Source organism: Malaclemys terrapin, chromosome 8, assembly GCF_027887155.1.
Source record: "Malaclemys terrapin pileata isolate rMalTer1 chromosome 8, rMalTer1.hap1, whole genome shotgun sequence".
Classification (NCBI taxonomy): domain Eukaryota; kingdom Metazoa; phylum Chordata; order Testudines; family Emydidae; genus Malaclemys; species Malaclemys terrapin.
In genome coordinates this window covers 38,412,010-38,431,379 of record NC_071512.1, presented here as the reverse complement: position 1 = coordinate 38,431,379, position 19,370 = coordinate 38,412,010, and the positions used below count along the sequence as shown (strand labels likewise).

Below are 19,370 nucleotides of genomic sequence, written 5' to 3'. Positions count from 1 at the left end.
GGCAGCAGGATGCCAGGCTCCCTTGCCACGTTGCAGAGCGGACGACCCTCACACCTGCTCTCGGCAGTGTCCACAGTGCCTCTCCTCGCTCATCTCCCCAGCACACAGATGGCTCCTGTCCCCAGCACACAGCTGGCTTTAGCCCTCAGTGCCCAGTGTTTGTCCCCCACCCCACTGAACAGCTGGCTTTAGCCTTCAGTATTACAATGAAATACAATATTTTTATATTACTATAATGCATATCCAAAATTTCTGAAATATACAGCTTTGAAAATCTAAAATTACTGTGTTTTCATTGCTGAAAAACACTGGCTCTATTGATAAGGAGAAGGGATCTGACACCACTCAGGGGAGTGGTCTAATCTCTGGACTACAGAGGGAGGCCTGGTCTACACTACGACTTTAATTCGGATTTATCAGCTTTAATTCGAATTTACCCTGTAACCGTCCACACAACGACGCTATTTATTTCGATGTAAAGGGCCCTTTAAATCGATTTCTGTACTCCACCCCGACGAGTGGAGTAGCGCCAAAATCGATTTTAACATTTCGAATTAGGGATAGTGTGGCCGCAATTCGATGGTATTGGCCTCCGGGAGCTATCCCACAGTGCATCATTGTGACCGCTCTGGACAGCAATCTAAACTCGGATGCACTGGCCAGGTAGACAGGAAAAGCTCCGCGAACATTTGAATTTCATTTCCTGTTTGCCCAGCGTGGAGAGCACAGGTGACCACAGATAGCTCATCAGCACAGGTAACCATGCAGGCTGATAATCGAAAAAGAGCACCAGCATGGACCGTCAGGGAGGTACTGGATCTGATCGCTGTATGGGGAGAGGATTCAGTGCTTGCAGAACTTCGTTCTAAAAGACGAAATGCAAAAACTTTTGAAAAATCTCCAAGGGCATGATGGAGAGAGGCCACAATAGGGACTCTGAGCAGTGCCACGTGAAAGTCAAGGAGCTCAGACAAGCGTATCAAAAAACAAAGGAGGCAAACGGTCGCTCCGGGTCAGAGCCGCGGACATGCCGCTTCTACGCCGAGCTGCATGCAATTCTAGGGGGGGCTGCCACCACTACCCCACCTGTGATCGTGGATTCTGGGTCGGGGATAGTCTCATCAGCGACGCCTGAGGATTCTGCCGATGGGGGAGAGGAGGAGGATGAGGATGAGGATGAGCTTGCAGAGAGCACACAGCACTCCGTTCTCCCCAACAGCCAGGATCTTTTTCTCACCCTGACTGAAGTACCCTCCCAAGCCTCCCAAGCCAGTACCCAAGACTCTGACCCCATGGAAGGGACCTCAGGTGAGTTTACCTTTTAAAATATAAAACTTGTTGTAAAAGCAAACGGTTTTTAATGATTACTTTGCCCTGAGGACTTGGGATGCATTCGCGGTCAGTTCAGCTACTGGAAAAGTCTGTTAACGTGTCTGGGGATGGAGCGGAAATCCTCCAGGGACATCTCCATGAAGCTCTCCTGGAGGTACTCCGAAAGCCTTGCCAGAAGGTTTCTGGGCAGTGCATCCTTATTCCCTCCTCCATGGTAGGACACTTGACCACGCCATGCTTGCAGCAAGTAATCTGGTATCATTGCCTGACAAAGCCTGGCAGCGTATGGTCCCGGTGTTTGCTGGCGTTCAAGCAACATCCGTTCTTTATCTTGTTGTGTAATCCTCAGGAGAGTGATATCACTCCTGGTAACCTGGTTGAAATACGGGAACTTAATTAAGGGGACAGAGGTGGCCGTTCCTACTGGGCTGTTTGCCTGTGGCGGAAAATAAATCCTTCCCTGCAGTTAGCCAAGCGCAGATGGGAAATTGGCCCTGAGTTTTTCGCGTTTGGCTAGCAGGGATCTTCCCTGTTACCAACCACGCGGTGGGGGGGGTACCGTGATCATCCCAGAGAATTCATGGCGGGAGGGGGGCGGCGGCGGAGGGTGGTGGTGGTTAGTTTGGTGCCTGCAGGGATCTTCCCTGATACCAGCCATGCGGTGGGGGGGAGGGGTACAGCGATCATCCCAGAGAATTCATGGCGGGAGGGGGGCGGCGGCGGGGGGGGGGTGGTTAGTTTGGTGCCTGCAGGGATCTTCCCTGATACCAGCCACGCGGTGGGGGGGAGGGGTACAGCGATCATCCCAGAGAATTCATGGTGAGAGGGGGGGTGGTAGTTTGTTTTCTGCTGCTGCTGCTGAATGTTAACAGAAAAACCGCAGCACTCTACAGGCTATGCTTGGTATGTGGGAAAGGAGGGCGCAGAAGCTGTAAGACAATGGCTTACCATGGCCGCATGCAAGCCGAATTCTGTTGCCCAGACCTGTGATCTCTAGCAGCAAAGCCACAGGCACTCAGCATTAAGAGGCAAAATGCGACCTTGCACAGAAATCACATGTGCTATGTAATGTGAATAGTGTTGGTCACCGTGAAAGAGTATAAGCATTGTTCTGCAAAATGTAGCTTTTTAAACAATTCTCTCTTTTTTCCCCTCCCTACAGCAGCTGCAAATTCCTCAAGCCTCCCTCCTCCATCCCGAAGGTTATCACAGATAAGGCGTCGTAAGAAGAGAACGCGAGACGAGATGTTTTCTGAAATTATGGAATCCAGCCACAGTGACAGAGCTCATCTGAATGAGTGGAAGGAAACAGTTTCAAAGTATAGGAAAGAAGCCAGTGAACGTGAGGACAGGAGGGACCAATGTGAGGACATGAGGGACCAACGTGAGGACAGGAGGGACCAACGTGAGGAGAGGAGGGACCAACGTGAGGAGAGGAGAGACGCTCGAGATGAGAGGTGGCGGCAGGAAGACCAGAGGAGGCAGGATGCAACGCTGGGGCTGCTGCGTGAGCAAACAGACATGCTCCGGCATCTGGTGGAGCTTCAGGAACGGCTGCTGGAAAACAGACTGCCGCTTCAGCCCCTGTTCCACCCTCCCCCCTCCCCATGTTCCGTATCCTCCTCACCCAGACGTGTAAGAACACGGGGGGGAGGCTCCGTACACCTTCCCATTCCACCCCAGTAGACAGCCCAAGCAAAAGGCTGTCATTTTTTTAACCTTTTCTTTGTGGCTTTTTCCTTCCCAGCAATCCTCCTCCCAAATACCACCCGGGTTCCCTCCCTCTTTTTCTAATCTATTAATAAAGAATAAATGATTTTTAAATGATAGTGACTTTATTTGGTTTGAAAGAAAGCTGGGGGAAGGGGGAGGGTGGGTTCCTTACAGAAAATGAGTCAATAAAGGGGGCGGGTTTTCATGAAGGAGAAACAAACAGATATTTCACACTGTAGCCTGGCCAGTCATGAAACTGGTTTTTAAAGCTTCTCTGATGCACAGCGCTTCCTGGTGTGCTCTTCTAATCGCCCTGGTGTCTGGCTGCGCGTAATCAGCAGCCAGGCGATTTGCCTCAGCCTCCCACCCCGCCATAAAGGTCTCCCCCTTACTTTCACAGAGATTGTGGAGCACACAGCAAGCAGAAATAACAATGGGGAGATTTCTTTGGCTGAGGTCAGAGCAAGTCAATAGTGATCGCCAGCGACCTTTTAAACGGCCAAATGCACATTCTACCACCATTCTGCACTTGCTTAGCCTGTAGTTAAACAGCTCCTGACTCCTGTCCAGGCTGCCTGTGTACGGCTTCATGAGCCATGGCATTAAGGGGTAGGCGGGGTCCCCAAGAATAACTATTGGCATTTCAACATCCCCAACGGTTATTTTCTGGTCCGGAAAGTAAGTCCCTTGCTGCAGCCCTTTAAACAGAGTAGTGTTCCTGAAAACGCGAGCGTCATGAACCCTTCCCGCCCAGCCCGCGTTGATGTTAGTGAAACGTCCCTTGTGATCCACAAGTGCTTGCAGCACCATTGAAAAGTACCCCTTGCGGTTTATGTACTCGGTGGCTTGGTGCTCCGGTGCCAAGATAGGGATATGGGTTCCGTCTATCGCCCCACCACAGTTAGGGAATCCCATTGCAGCAAAACCATCCACTATAGCCTGCACATTTCCCAGAGTCACTAACTTTCGTAGCAGCACCTGAGTGATTGCTTTGGCTACTTGCATCACAGCAGCCCCCACCGTAGATTTGCCCACTCCAAATTGATTCCCAGGGTAGCTGTCTGGCGTTGCAAGCTTCCACAGGGCTATCGCCACGCGCTTCTCAACTGTGAGGGCTGCTCTCATCTTGGTATTCTGGCGTTTCAGGGCAGGGGACAGCAAGTCACAAAGTTCCATGAAAGTGCCCTTACGCATGCGAAAGTTCCGCAGCCACTGGGAATCGTCCCAGACCTGCAACACTATGCGGTCCCACCAGTCTGTGCTTGTTTCCCTTGCCCAGAATCGGCGTTCCATGGATAGAATCTGCCCCATTAACAACATGATCTCCAAAGCACCGGGGCCCGTGGTTTCACAGAATTCTGTATCCGTGTCCATGTCCATGTCCATGTCAATGTCCTCATCATGCTTGTCGCTGCGTTGCCACCGCCGCTGCCTCCTCGCCTCGTTTTTCTGGTCCTGGCTGAGCATAAACTCCACGAGAACGCGCGAGGTGTTTACAATGTTCATGACTGCTGTCTTGAGCTCAGCGGGCTCCATGCTTGCCGTGGTATGGAGTCTGCAGTGTTCACTCACCCAGGAAAAAAGGCGCGAAAATGGTTGTCTGCTGTCCGTTGCTTTCATGCAGGGAGGGAGGGAGGAGGTGAGGCTGTACCCAGAACCACCTGCGACAATGTTTTTTGTCCCATCAGGCACTGGGATCTTAACCCACAATCCCAATGGGCGCGGGAGACTGCGGGAACTATGGGATAGCTATGGGATAGCTACCCACAGTGCAACAGTGCAGAAATCGACGCTAGCCCCGGTACTTGGACGCACACCACCGAATTAATGTGCTTAGTGTGGCCGCATACATTTCGACTTTATACAACCTGTTTTTCAAATCCGAATTATATAAATTCGGATTAATCCCGTAGTGTAGACATACCCGGAGTCTCATTCTTTCTCTGGCCCAATTAACATTTAATTATACTGGAGCAACTTCAGCAGGAGAAACTGAGGAGACCCAAACCAGAATATCGCCATATTTGGGGTCGGGAAGGAATTTTCCTCCAGGGTAGATTGGCTGAGCCTCTGGAGGTTTTTCGCCTTCCTCCGCAGCATGGGGCAGGGATCACTAGCAGGAGGGTCTCAGCCGATTGAAGTCACTAAAACATAGGATTGGGGACTTCAACGGTAGAGTCCAGGGAAGGGTCTTGCGGCCTGCAGCATGCAGGGGGTCAGACCAGATGATCATAATGGTCCCTTCTGACCTTAATGTCTATGAGTCTATGAGTCTATAGTTCTTACTACAAACAAGCTCTGAACAAAGGACTGAATGACCCATCCAAGCTGTGGATGTACTCCAGAGACTTGACTTAAGCCAGCAGTTCATTCCATCACTGCTACAAGCCTGAACCAAGAACTTTGCCATTACTGTATGTAATTGATTCCTTTAACCAATTTTAATGCTCACCTTCTTTCTTTCTTTCTTTCTTTCTTTCTTTCTTTCTTTCTTTCAATAAACCTTTAGATTTTAGATACTAAAGGATTGGCACCGGCGTGATTTTTGGGTAAGATCTAAGTTATATATTGAACTGGGTGTGTGGCTGGTCCTTTGGGATCAGAAGAACCTATTATTTGATGAGACTGGTTGTAAAGAACCATTCATCTCTGAATCCAGTGTTTTTGGTGGTGATATAAGAACTGGAATGCCTGAGGAAACTGCCTTTATGTTTTCTTGTTAGCCTGTGTGGTGTACAGGAGTTTACTTTTGTGGCTGGTCTGGTATATCTTATAAAAGAATAACCACCAGTTTTGGGTTGTGTTTGCCCTATTTCTCAGCAGTTCATCCTGAATTTGGCATCCTCAGTTGTGACCCACTAAGGCACAGTTACAGGGCCTACCCTCAGATTTATGGATTGCACTGGGGTTTAGTTGGGAAATAGGCACCTGGATGTCCAGAGTGAGGAAGCACTGTGCATGCGCTGAGGCAGAAATATAGGTGCATAGGTACCACAACAACTTAGGCACCAAATGAGTTTGGTCGCTTACAGGTTAGATGACAGCCACATGGGTGCTTTGTGGCACCTAAAAATGGGATTTAGGTGTCTAAGAGTTAGATGCCTAAGCACCTTTGTGAATCTGGGCCTAGGTGCCTATGTCACATGGCACCCCCAGGCACCTATCTGCATCTTTAAGTGCCTAAATGCCTTTAAAAAAATTGGCATTATGGGCCCAATCCTGCAAACATATGTGCATGTAATTGAGGAAAATCACTTATATGCATCAATGTTTGCAAGACTGGGCCCTGCCTTCCCATCTGAAGGCTATGTAAGGTGAAGGTCTTTAGGTTGTTTCAGATAAGCTACACTATGTAACCCTATTCATGAGAAGGTTTCAGAGGACACCCAAAGCCTATGGTGGTGTTTCCCAAATGGCAGGTCCTTATCCACCAGTGGGTCGCGGGAAGGTTGTAGATGCGTTGCCATGTCCCGGGTTTGGCCCTGACCTAGTCATACATATACTTCTCCTGACCTGGTGGGGAGAGGAGGCCTAGGGATTGAGGGAGGGGCTGCTGGGCAAAACCTGAGTGGTGTTGAGACCACTGTGCCTGGTTGCAATGCCCAGAATGGGAAGCCAGGCCCAGCCCCATGGAACAGGCTACTGTGGGGTGAGTGCAGATCCAGCTCACTCTCCCTCTGCCCCCTGCTGCCCTGGGCTCTCCCCTCCACACCAGACCAGGTTTCGGATTGCAGTGTCGGGGCAGAGGGTGCATACATGTAAAGGTGAGTCACACACACACACACACACATACACACACAAAAGACAAAATGAGACAAAAATGCAGTTGGGGGGGGGTCACCTTAATAAAAAGTTTGGGAACCACTTGCCTATGGATTAACAGGGTTTTGGATTAAGTGGGGGTGGGAGGGGGAAGCCATCTGACCACTGCTGAAAAAGCACAGACCCGGAGCAGAGGGGAGATATACCACTCACTAGCTCTGCAGAACCTGAGAGGCAGGGAAGAAAATAAGATGCTACCACTATCTTCTTGTAGCAATAGGGTGAGAAAGTGAGAGGGGGCTAAAGGAGGATAGCCAGCATTTAAAATCTGGCTCCCCAACCCCAGGGATCAATGAAAACTGATGGATGGCTGTTAGCACTACAGACTGGTCAGTCAGCTTTGCAAATTTCAGGGGATACAACTGAATTTCAATTAACCAGGAGTTTTGTTTAAATGAAGCTGCAATCTATATTCTTAGATACAGTACAGCATGCTTCTCAGTGTTTGCCAGATGGCCAGCAGCTGTGTTTAACACTGTTTGCTCACTGACTTGCAATCATATTTCCCCCAAAGGGGTCCAATGAAATAATCCTAGAGCCCAAAAGATCTTCCTCATATTAAATTATTAGTTATTATTATTTATTTATGGTAGCAACTGGAGGCCCCAACCAACATCAAGGTCTCCTTATGTAGCCTGTGTACAGACACATAGCAACAAACAGCCCTTGCCTCAGAGACATCAGAGTCTGAATAAACAGCACAGACAAAGGAAGGATTATTATTCCCATTTTACAGATGGGATACTGAGGTACTGAGAGACTACAGGCCTGTGGGATTTAGGTGCCCAGGTACTTATCTGTATCTTTAGACACCTAAATTCCTTTGAAAATCTGGCCCTGAGTGACTTACCCAAGGTCACACACAAAGCCTGTGACACGGCCAGGAGTTGGACCATAATCTGCTGAGTTCAAGTCCAATGCCTTAACCATGACACCATCTTCCCCTTCCACACGGGCGGCGGATATAATAGGAGCCGCCACGGACCCGCCACAGAATGCCTGGGCCGTGGTGGCCCCACCTGTGCACCACCTCTTCCCCGAGGCCTCTACTGCCTGCCACTGCCTGGTGAGTCCCTCCTCTCCTCCATTTCACCCCCCTCTCTGGAGGTTCCCGCCACACTCTGCATCCATCCTCTCATCCACCCCACTCCCCCATGAGGTCCCCACCACCTGCCACTCCCTGCGTCTCTCCTCTCCTGCACACACCCACTCCCCCGAGGCCTCCCATCCCTCTCCCCGCCCACTGCATCCCTTCTCACCCCCCTCTCCCCAGAAGCTATCAGGGGCTCAGCTCTGGCCAGCAGCCTGGAGCTCGTGGCTCAGGCTGGCCGGCGGCCTAGAGTGGCTTGGGCCAGCAGCTTTGGGCAGCTTGGGCCAGTGCTCGGGCTGGCCGGTGGCCTGGGGTGGTTTGGGCTGGTGGTAGGGCAGGCCGGCAGCTCGGGCTGGCTAGCAGCCAAGGGCAGTTCTCAGGCTGGCTGGTAGCCCAGGGGTCAGGGCTGTTTGGCCAGGGCTCCTCCAGCCACGGGGGGGAAGGACTCGGGGCTCCAGCAGGTGGGGGAGGTGGAAGGGGTGGGATATGGGTGGAGCTTCTGGTGGAAGGGGCGGGGTAGGGGTAGCCTCCCTGAATGGGGGTTTCACCCACCATCCATGCCCTTCCATTTTCGATATTACTCCACTAATATCCCAGGCGGGATTGGCCATTGCAAACTATCTTCTGAGCAGTATGCAAACTATTGTGTAATTTGCAGAGGAAGCCCTAGTAGGAGGTATCCAGGGATATTGCTTTTGCAATATTTGCTGTCTAGTGAAATCTGGGGTATCCCAAAAGCTCATTATCCACATCAACCTATTGACTACAAGATGATGTGGTCTGTGTAAAGCAAGCCACAAGTGAGTTATGAGGGCCACCCTGAATTGTTACTAATATTTAGCTGTATTACAGTAGCATAGAGAGGCCCCAGACAGCATTAGGGCCCCATTGTGCTGGATACTGTACAGATACTTGGCAGGAGGCAATCCGTGCCTCAGAGATTTTACAATCTATGTAAAGACTGCACACCCCAGTTGTCACCTACCACCCCACATTGGAACCCATGCGGGTCATCATCAAACAACTACAACCCATAGTCAGTCCATCCCGAAAGAAATCTATCCTGAGTGATCCACCACTTCTGGCCTTCAAACAACTCCCCGACCTCTCCGAGATCATCATCACAAGAAAGCTTCCCACAGACCAGGGAACACCAATTCAAAGTAGCACCAGACTCTGACAGAACAAGAGAGGCAAACATATCTTCACTGCTACAATGATCAACACCCCCGCCCCAACACCCTAAAACACCTTTCAAGTTCCATGGGTCCTACACATGCCTATCACAACATGTGGTGTACCTTGTCCAGTGCAGTAACTCATAGACAACTCGTGCCTCCCCATACTGGGGGGGCACAATCTAAAGGGGAGGATACATGGCCACCCCATGTGTTTCCTCTGCCCAGTGACTCCCCCCTCCCCACCCCACCAAAGTTACCAGTGTGGGGGAATGGGATTTGTCCTTCTCTCCCTGTAACTTTCCCCCGGGACGAAGCCACTTCTGCCTGAGAGAGCCTGGCTGGGAGGGAGCAGTGGCCAGCTCCTTGCCTGGGCTCGGCTGCTGGGGGCAAGGACTGAGTGAGCTGGAGCCCCCCTCTCCCCCGCCCAGCATGCTCAGCCCTTGTCCCTGGGGGGAGGCACAGGGAGAGAAGGACAGAGCCCCTTTCCCTCCCCACCCCCAGCAGGCCAATCTGACCCCACATGCCCCCCATGTGTCACCTCTGCACTAAATACCCCAATAGCCACTATACGGGTGAAAGCAAACCATCACTACATTCTTGAATTAACTTGGACAGGAAAATTATAAAAGACAAAAACCCCACATCACCTGCGGGTGAACACTTTTCATAAAGCGATAACTCCATATCTGAGCTGTCAGTCCTCATTCTGAAAGGGCACCTGCACAACACTTTCAACAGATGAGCCTGGGAGCTTAAACTCATAAATTTGCTAGATGCTAAAAATCGTGGACAGAGTAGAGACCCTGGATTTCTGGCTTATTACAACAATCTGCAACCCACTAACAACCCCCTTCCCAAGCTGCTTTCCCTCCCCCTCCCCTTCCTTTCCTCCCTATGACTGGAGAGGTGTTAATGGGCCTCTTCACCTTGAATGGTCCCTTAAAATATGTATTAACTACTTATGCTAAACAATCTGTTTTACTTTGGATAGTTTCCCACAGCTGAAGAAGAGCTCTGTGTAAGCTTGAAAGCTTGTCTCTCTCACCAACAGAAGTTGGTCCAATAAAAGATATTACCTCCCCCAGCTTGTCTCTCTAAAATCACATAGGAACTCTATGGAAGAGGCAGGGATAGATTTCAATAATCCATGCTTCATTCAATTGCCTTACACATCCTTTCTCTTCCTGCAGTCTCTTAAACAGCTGCTGACTTCTGCAACAAATGAGGCAGGATCCTACAGACAACTGTCTCCTTCTCTATACAATCCTGAGTAATTCCCAGAGCACTCAATTCCAGGTTCTGGAGAGGGAGATCTCCAGTGGTCACAGGCCCTTCTGCCCCTTCCCCCCTGTCCAACATCTGACTCTTTCTGCGATGTCTCTTCAGTTTGTTCTTGTATTTGTCCTGTTGCTTCCCCACCATCAACTCCTTGGCTCAGTCCTCCTCCCTTTTCACTGACTTCTCATCCTTTTTCTTGTTTCCTTGCCCAACCAGTCCAACTCTCTGCCTTGGGGCTACCTCCAGTCCCAGTGCCCCCTTGGGCTCCTCATCCTAGTCTTTGCTCCAGGGTTCTTGTCCAGCTAGTCTGAGCTCCACCCAACCTAGCTCCTCATCTGATCTGTCTCACCCACCGCTTGCTCTGAGTTGCCCCACTCAACTGGTTCCTCAGATCCCAGTCTCCCTCCTCCCAGCTCCTTGGCAAGCTCAGTCTCCCCCTTTCCCCACTGGTTCTTCAGTCCCCCATCTCTCCTTCCTAGGTCCCAGTTTCTCTATCTTCCCCCACCTGACAGCTCTAAGTTCCAGTTCTCCTCTACGCACTCTCCTAGGCACTTTTGTCCCATCCTACTCCCAATCCCACCTCAGGACCAGCTCTTGTCCCTCTGCATTTGAGTCAGGTGGTTTCCTCCTCCATACTGCTTGGGCACAGCGGGAGGGGCTTTTAACGCTCACAGAAAACAGTCTCGTTGTTCTCTGTTCTTGTGCCTGGCCCCATAATGGCCCCTGGAATCTGGGAAGAACAATTGTAGGATTTGATAGCTGCTTTCAACTACCTGAAAGGGGGTTCCAAAGAGGATGGATCTAGACTGTTCTCAGTGGTACCAGATGACAGAACAAGGAGTAATGGTCTCAACTTGCAGTGTGGGAGGTTTAGGTTGGATATTAGGAAAAACTTTTTCACTAGGAGGGTGGTGAAGCACTGGAATGGGTTACCTAGGGAAGTGGTGGAATCTCCTTCCTTAGAGGTTTTTAAGGTCAGGCTTGACAAATCCCTGGCTGGGATGATTTAGTTGGGGATTGGTCCTGTTTTGAGCAGGGGGTTGGACTAGATGACCTCCTGAGGTCCCTTCCAATCCTGATATTCTATGATTCTATGATTCTAAGTCCTGCTCAGCCCGTATCCCCGAGCTGGAACATGCTCAGTGCAGATGGAATCTCCAGAGAATGTAACTGCCAAACTCTAACAAGTCTCTATTGAACTATGTGAACTGCCATTTTCAGGTGTTTAGAACTTCGCAGCTAAATTCGACCTAACCCTATAGTGTAGACCAGGGCTCAGCAATCTCCAGGAAACTCTCATGGAGATTCTGGACAATCTGCTGCTGCAGGTTCCACTACCATGATTCTGCACTTGCTCAGCCTATAGTTGTACTGCTCCTTACTACTGTCCAGGCTACCTGTGTATGGATTCATGAGCCATGGAAGCAAGGGGTGGCTGGTTCTCCAAGCATAACTATAGGCATTTCAATCCAGCAGTAATTTTCTGGTCTGGGGAGTAAGACCCTTCTTGCAGCTGCTCAAACAGCCTGGAGTTCCTAAAGATGCGAGCGTCATGCACCTTTCCTGGCCATCCCACGTTGATGTCGGTGAAACGTGCCTTGTGATCCACCAGTGCTTGCAGCACCATTGAGAAGTACCCCTTGTGGTTTATGTACTGGTTGGAAAGGTGGTCCGGTGCCAAGATAGGGATATGCGTTCCGTCTATCGCCCCACCACAGTTAGGGAACCCCATTGCAGCAAAGCAATCCACTGTGACCTGCACATTTCCCAAAGTCACTACCCTTGATAGCAGAACGTCAGAAATTGCACTGGCTACTTGAATTACAACAGTCCCCACAGTAGATTTGCCCACTCCAAATTGATTCCCGACTGACCAGTAGCAGTCAGGCATTGCAAGTTTCCACAGGGCTATCGCCACTTGCTTCTCAACTGTCAGGGCAGCTCTCATTTTGGCATTCCTGTGCTTCAGGGCGGGGGAAAGCAACTCACAGAGTTCCAGGAAAGTGGCCTTACGCATGCGAAACTTTCACAGCCACTGGGAATCATCTCATACCTGCAACACTATGCAGTCCCACCTGTCTGTGCTTGTTTGCTGGGCCCAAAATCGGCGTTCCACTGTATCAACCAGCCCCACTGCCACATCCCATGCTTTCAGGAAAGTCTGTGTCTATGTCCCCCTCACAATCATCCTCGTGCTGCCGTCTCTTAGCCCGGTTCTGCACATACTGCAGTATAATGCGTGCAACGGTAGTGGTGAGCTGAGCGGGCTCCATGCTTGCAGTGCTATGCGTCCCAGGAAAAAAGGAGTGAAATGATTGTCTGCAGTTGTTTTCATGGAGGGAGGGAGGGGAGACTGACAACATGTACCCAAAATTACCCGTGACAATGTTTTTGCCCCATCAGGCATTGGGAGCTTAACCCAGAATTCCAATGGGCAGCGGAGACTGTGGGAACTGTGGGATAGCTTCCCACAGTGCACTGCTCCATGAGTCGATGCTAGCCACGCTAGTGAGGATGCACTCTGCCGACTTAATGCGCTTAGGGGGGACATACACAATCAACTGTATAAAATCGATTTCTAAAAATCGACTTCCATAAAATTGACCTAAATTTCGTAGCCTAGACATACCCTGAGACATGAGGGAGTCAATCAACACCCTGTTCCACCGCTCAGACTAGGCATGTGGTGGTACGTGCATCATGCAGAGACAAGCCTGCTTTCTGCAACCCTCCTGCCCACAACAACTCACCTCAGCAAGTCCCAAAATCAAACCCACTTACCAGGGACCTCCTTTCATGTTTGCACTTCGCCAACATTCAACAGCTATGACTGGCTAGCCTCCTCCAGGGTAGAAAAGAGCTCCTGGCTGCATGCATCTCTGGCCTCAAAGTCATCTTCTGCCTCTGGGTCCCCCTCCACATCCTCATCCAAGATTTTCTCCTCCTGGCTTAGTCCACTCTCAACTGGCATGGGAGACACCAAAGTATCCACAGTGGTCTTCGCAGTGGAGGTGGGGTCGCCACTGAGTATCGCGTCCAGCTCTTTGTAGAACTGGCAGCTCTTGGATGCAGCACCAGAGCAGCGGTTTGCCTCCCGTGCCTTGTGGTAGGCATTCCGCAGCTCCTTTACTTTGAACCTGCACTGCAGTGTGTCTAGGTCATGGTCCCTTTCTGTCATGCATTGTGAAATCTGTCCGTAGGTGTCATAATTCCTATGGCTGGAATGCAGCTGGTACTGGACAGCCTCCTCTCCCCAAATGCTGATGAGGTCCAACAGCTCGGCATTGCTCCAAGCGGGGGATCGTCTGATGCGTGGAGCAGGCATGGTTACCTGGAAAGATGTGCTGAGACCACTGCACACATCACCGAGCAAACAGGAAGGGGACTTTCAAAATTCCAAAGGAATTTACGGGGTGGGGATGATGGTTGGTCACCTGAGGGCAGGGCAGTAGTGTTCAAACCGATGCCCAGAGAGGCAAGAATAGGCATTGTGGGACACCTCCAGGAGGCCAGTCGGAGCTCTGTAATACACTGGCCCTGCAGTGCTGTACCCCAGGCGCAGAAAGCTGTACGCCTCTCGGGGTGGTTTTTTTACAGCGCTGCAACTGCGCAGTTTCTGTGCACTAAGTGGCTTGGCAGTGTGTACACTTCAGGAGTTACAATGCAGAAAGCTGTTTTACTGTGCAAAAACTTGACAGAGTAGACAGGACCTAAACTGAAGCCAGAGATCCCCAGGGGCTGCCTCCTGGGTCTGCCCTGAAAGACATTTTGAATAGACAGCTCACTAAAACTCTGTCACTCTTAGGATTTAAATGGTAAATCATTTGTGTGTCTATGTTTGCTTGCTTTAACCTGTAAATAACTCTTATTTCTTTTTCCTAGTTAATAAACATTTAGATCATTTATTACAGGATTGGCTCCAGGCATTGTCTTTGGTCTAAAATCTATGGTACCAGTTGATCTGGAGGTAAGTGATGGTCTCTTGGGACTGGAAGCAACCTGAATGTGTTGTGATTTTTTGATGTAAGTGACTATTTATCCCTAAGTCCAGTTTGTCTGAGCAGCAAGATAGACTGGAGAGTCCAAGGGGACTGTCTGTGACTCCATGGTGAGACTGTTATAGTGATCCAGGAGTTCACAGTTGTTACTGGCTTGGTGAAGTATAATAATAGAACACACCATCGGTTTGGGGTGTCTGTTTTTGACAGTCTGCCCTGAAGTAGGCACTCATGGTTGTGAACCACTCCAGACAGTGTGACACGTCATGGGGCTTTAATTTTATTTAACAGAAAAAAAAAGAAAAAAGCCCTCTCTGTTGAGCATGTTGTCCAGTCTGCCAGTGCTGATCTGCTTAAGGTGGCAGTGTGCAAAGACTGTGCCCTCCTCCAACATCCGCTTTCCTGCTCCCAGCATAAGAACTGCTTCAATGGCAGCACTGTGCGCGCACAGCCCTGATCTCATCACAAAGGCTTTATGCATTGAATAACATGTGCAATATACAGTACGGGGCCTGCTTCCATTATAACACAAGCGCAGAGCACTCCAGTGCTCCTCGCACTGGGGGTAATGCCATGGTAGCGTTCTGTACATGCAGTACTGTGGAAGCAGTTCCTACACTAGTATAGTGTTAGGAATTAGGTACTATCTCTTCAAAGAGTTTGTGAGCCTTCTAGTATCCCTAACTATATTCTGTGTGTTTCAGAAGCCACCAGAACCCTGCCAGAGCACCAGTGTCTGTAACTAGGCCTTGAATGTTATCTGTAGTCAATAAACACAGTTATCTGGACCCACTGTGCCCATGTTATTCCTTCATAACATCTTTGTTGTGTAATGAGCAAATGACACAATGGCTGGGATGAGGGTAGAAGACAATGGAGGGGTGGGCATTGTCCAGAAAATGGCCACATGGACACTTTGCTAGGCAATGGGGAAGACAATATTAAAAAACAAACAAACACATTATGTCCCTGTCTCAGTCTCTCAGACAAATGATAAAGCTGTAACATTCGCCCTAAGCTAAGCAGCCCCTTTAGGTTTAATGGGGTCCAAAACCTCTTTGTGACTGTCCTAGGAAAAGTCAAGTACATTTATTATTAGTTATTATTATTACTGTGCCCACGAGCATCATTACACTAGATACTAATGCCATAATCTGCATTATGCAGCACTAGATTGTAATCATAGTGGGAGAGCACAGGCATGTAACTTCACTCTGATTACAGTTGCTTCCAAACATTAAACAACATTTAATAGGTTTTCAGATATTCAATTACATGTGCAAAGGATGTGTGTATTTGTGTGTCTAATGTGTCTAGTAGCAGAAATGGCCAAAGGACAAAAGAGACTGTAAGTCACTTTTACATTCTCCTGTTCTTTGGGCTGGCCTGATTCCTGACAGGAATAAGAGCAATCTTAAAGCTGCTTTATGTTATGAGTAGTGTAAGAGCCATCTTGGATCAGTTAGGTTAGCTACTTGGGTGTTTTGTATAACTAGAGTGGTGCAAAGCAGACAGCATCAGTGAATTGGGCCCAAAGATTATGAAAGCCCTATAATTGATAATTCACTTAAAAAAGCCAAGATGTGTGAAAATTCACATTAGACATTCTGCTAAGAACCTTAATTCTGAGTCAGACGATATCACTGTATGTGATCATAGCATGTCTCATATAAGTTTACAATGACTGTTTTAAAAGACTTAAAATAGTTTCACTTCAAATGAACAGTTGGGGTCCAGATCTGGATCTAAATCTTCCCCAGTTTTCAAGGGTTACAATCAGGTGTGATGGTTCAGCTCTAACTATAAGAGAAGGGCTGAAGGTGAGAAGTCTGTATCTTAGAACATAGCATAAGAGTGGCCATACTGGGTCAGACAAAAGGTCCATCTAGCCCAATATCCTGTCATCTGACAGTGGCCAATGCTAGGTGCCCCAGAGGGAATGGACGGAACAGGTAATCATCAGGTGTTCCATCCTCTGTCCACAGGCGCCAACTTCTACAGGCGCCGGTGGGTGCTCAACCCCCACTCTGCCCCCGGCCCCGCTCCAACTCCACCCCTGCCCTGCCCCCTCCTGCCCCCATTCTAACCCCTTCCCCAAAGTCCCCGCTCCAACTCCGCCCCCTCCCTGCCCCTATTCCGACTCCTTCCCCAAATCTCTGCCCCGGCCCTGCCTCTTCCCCTGAGCGTGCCACATTCCCGCTCCTCCCCCTCCCTCCTGGAGCTTGCTACAGCTGTTTGGCGGCGGGAAGCGCTGGGAGGTAGGCGGAGGAGTGGGGACGTGGAGCGCTCAGGGGAGGAGGTGGAGGAGTAGGTGAGGTGAAACACCCCGCTCCTCCGCTCCCCTCTAGTTTAGAGACACTGGGAGTTGGATGTAGAGCTCCAGGTCCTCTGTACTTTCACCAGAAACTATCACCAATAAATGTAACATATTTTAATGATCAAATTATTTACACATTACCCAAACTTTGTTGTTTTGTTTCTGATATTGCTGCACGGTTAAGATATATCTTTAAAGCACATCTTCTGCAATGTAATGGCCAAAATTCTGTCCTCTGTATACTTTAACTGACATATGCCACATGTGGTTTATTCATTATTTTTATTACATTGATAACCTACACTTCACTGTAACAGGCCAGCAGGGGTAGGGCAATCTCAGGGTGCAGGGACTCCTGAACAGTTGTCACTGACTATGAAGCTCAGTCTGGAACTCTGTCCTCTCTGTCCCAGAAGTACAACCACCTACTCGTCCTCAGAAAGACTCCCCTTGGTGTGCAGTTGACCACAGTGGAACAGGGGTGAATGTAGCCTGAAGCTGTTATTGGTGTGTGTAATGTGAATTTTCACACATTTTGATTTTTGCAAAGAGAATGGATGAAAGGCAAAGCTGTTGGTATCTATAGCTACATCACCTTAAAGGAATATTGGCAGACTTTTTAACCCTTATGATTTAATTAGTTGCAGTGTTCTTGATATAGAGTTTTATTCTGGTTACATTAGCCAGCAATCAACAAACTTTGTTTCTGTTTTGGAATATATATGTGTGTGTGTGTGTGTGTGTGTGTGTGTGTGAGAGAGAGAGAGAGACAGAGACAGAGACAGAGACAGAGACAGAGACAGAATGAGTGAGAGTGAGAGAATGCACGTGCATGGTTTTGCAAATCCCACCCACATACATATCATATTCACATAGCTGATGGTGTGGAGTGGTTGTCCTTTTTACTGAGGAGTGATGAATTCACAAGTGAGTTATGCAGGCCACATAAGTGCCAGGAACACTCTTGTGCCATACCACACTTTCATGTACTTTGTAAATGCCACATATTTTACAGAAAATGGTACAGCTAATAATGTTTCTGAGAGTATTAAAAAGTTTTATTGGGACTTTAAAAAAAAAAAAATTCTTCCACCTGCAAAGCCAGGCTCCGTTAGTACCAGGAATCCAATTATACAGAGTTCAGAGGGAGAGAATAAAACATAACTAATACCAGAAAACACCTCTAAAATAACCCCAATAGCTTTTCTATAGACTCAGTCAATCTCAGTCAATTCCAGGGCTAAAAGCAAGAGTTGTCCCATTGTGAAGTTCTGTTTCTCTCTCCTCACCATGTGGCATGGGGTTGACAGCCCAGGGTGCGAGGAGGCAATTGTAACATTGCTAGATCAATGACAGACTGAACAGGAGCAGTAATCTGTACGACACTCATTTGGCTTACTCCTAGTCTGTGGGTGAGGGCCCAATTTGGCAAACACTTAAACATGTGCTTAAACCCTAATGCTTTGCTGAACTCAGGCCCAGAAGAACAAGCAGAAGCAAATCAAAGCTCCCTCTAAAGAATAGTTCCTGCAGGCCATGCCAGGAGCTGATCCATTAGGCAAGTGGGTGAATGTGCAGGGGATAATCTTGGTATCTCTACACCTTGGTGACTTTTGCAGAATCAGCAAGTAGGGTCACTAGTACAGGGTGACTGGAGTCTCTTCTCTTTTCCAAGGGCAGAGTACTGCTTCCACTGTGTCATTGGCTCTACTGGCCCAGAAGCAAAGCAACCACCTGAAATCTCATTGTCACTTTCCCACTTAGCATCTTGTGTTACTCCTAGATTGTTGGTCTCATCATAAATTTTATTTTGAATATTTAAACATTGTAATCTCCAATCCAAGTTATTTGGGATGGGGAAGTGGGAGCTTGATTTGATTTTTTTTTAAATATAAATTGTGTTTGCAGTTAGTTGGTGTTTTATATTAAATTACATGTGCCTAGAGATTATGATGGATGCATTTTTAATAAATCCAAAAATAAATCATATTAAATTAACCAAGCTAGTCTCCTGATTAATTCTGAGTAACCAGATTCATCTCATAAATTCCAAGCCACATTACTTAGTGACAGGGCTGACTCTATAGCATGATTTCATGAATGATCCCACCTGGCTCTGTTCCCAGAAAGCAGCCCTCACTGCACACTCCTATTCACCCATGACTTGTCTCTCTCATATTTCAAATGGCCACATGGACACTTTGCTAGGCATATTTCAGGAGCCCATTGTGTACAAGTACTGTACAAACACAGAAAGCTGGTCCCCACCTCAAAGAGCCTACATTTTAAATGTAAGATGGCTACAGCTGCTTAGCCTATAATGTGTGTGTTCCTGTGTATGAAATCCACAGGCATATGTGAGGAGGGCTGGAGGTAGCTCAGAGAGCACTCCATTGGGAGGTGGGAGGGAGCAATCAGGTGTTGGATGTGTGCTGAGAGTGGAGGACCAAAAGGACCATATGTTCCATGTGTCTTTGATAGGCTCTCTCCTCAGCCTCAGTTTCCCTGATCAACAGGGAATCCACAAAAGTCCCTCAGTTTCCCTGATCCTACCTAGTACCTGTCCAATTTGCTAGCACCTGGGGAGACTCATATGCAGGAGTGAAAGCAGAAATAGGGACTTACCGGTATGGGGCTGG

At 48.7% G+C, this 19,370-nt stretch overlaps 2 protein-coding genes across 2 annotated transcripts in view; one reads left to right on the top strand and one right to left on the bottom strand.

Moving 5' to 3' along the window:
• The window catches only part of LOC128841919 (protocadherin gamma-B5-like), a 226,322-nt gene that overhangs the window by 19,007 nt on the left and 187,945 nt on the right, over window positions 1-19,370 (bottom strand). The gene's annotated exons all lie outside the window — the stretch shown is intronic.
• LOC128841814 (SRRM2 protein homolog rsr-2-like) lies at window positions 630-3,326 on the top strand. Its single transcript, XM_054037250.1, has 2 exons — window positions 630-1,308; window positions 2,495-3,326. Exons 1-2 carry the CDS (start codon window positions 909-911, stop codon window positions 3,016-3,018), a joined length of 924 nt encoding a protein of 307 aa, XP_053893225.1. The 5' UTR covers window positions 630-908; the 3' UTR covers window positions 3,019-3,326.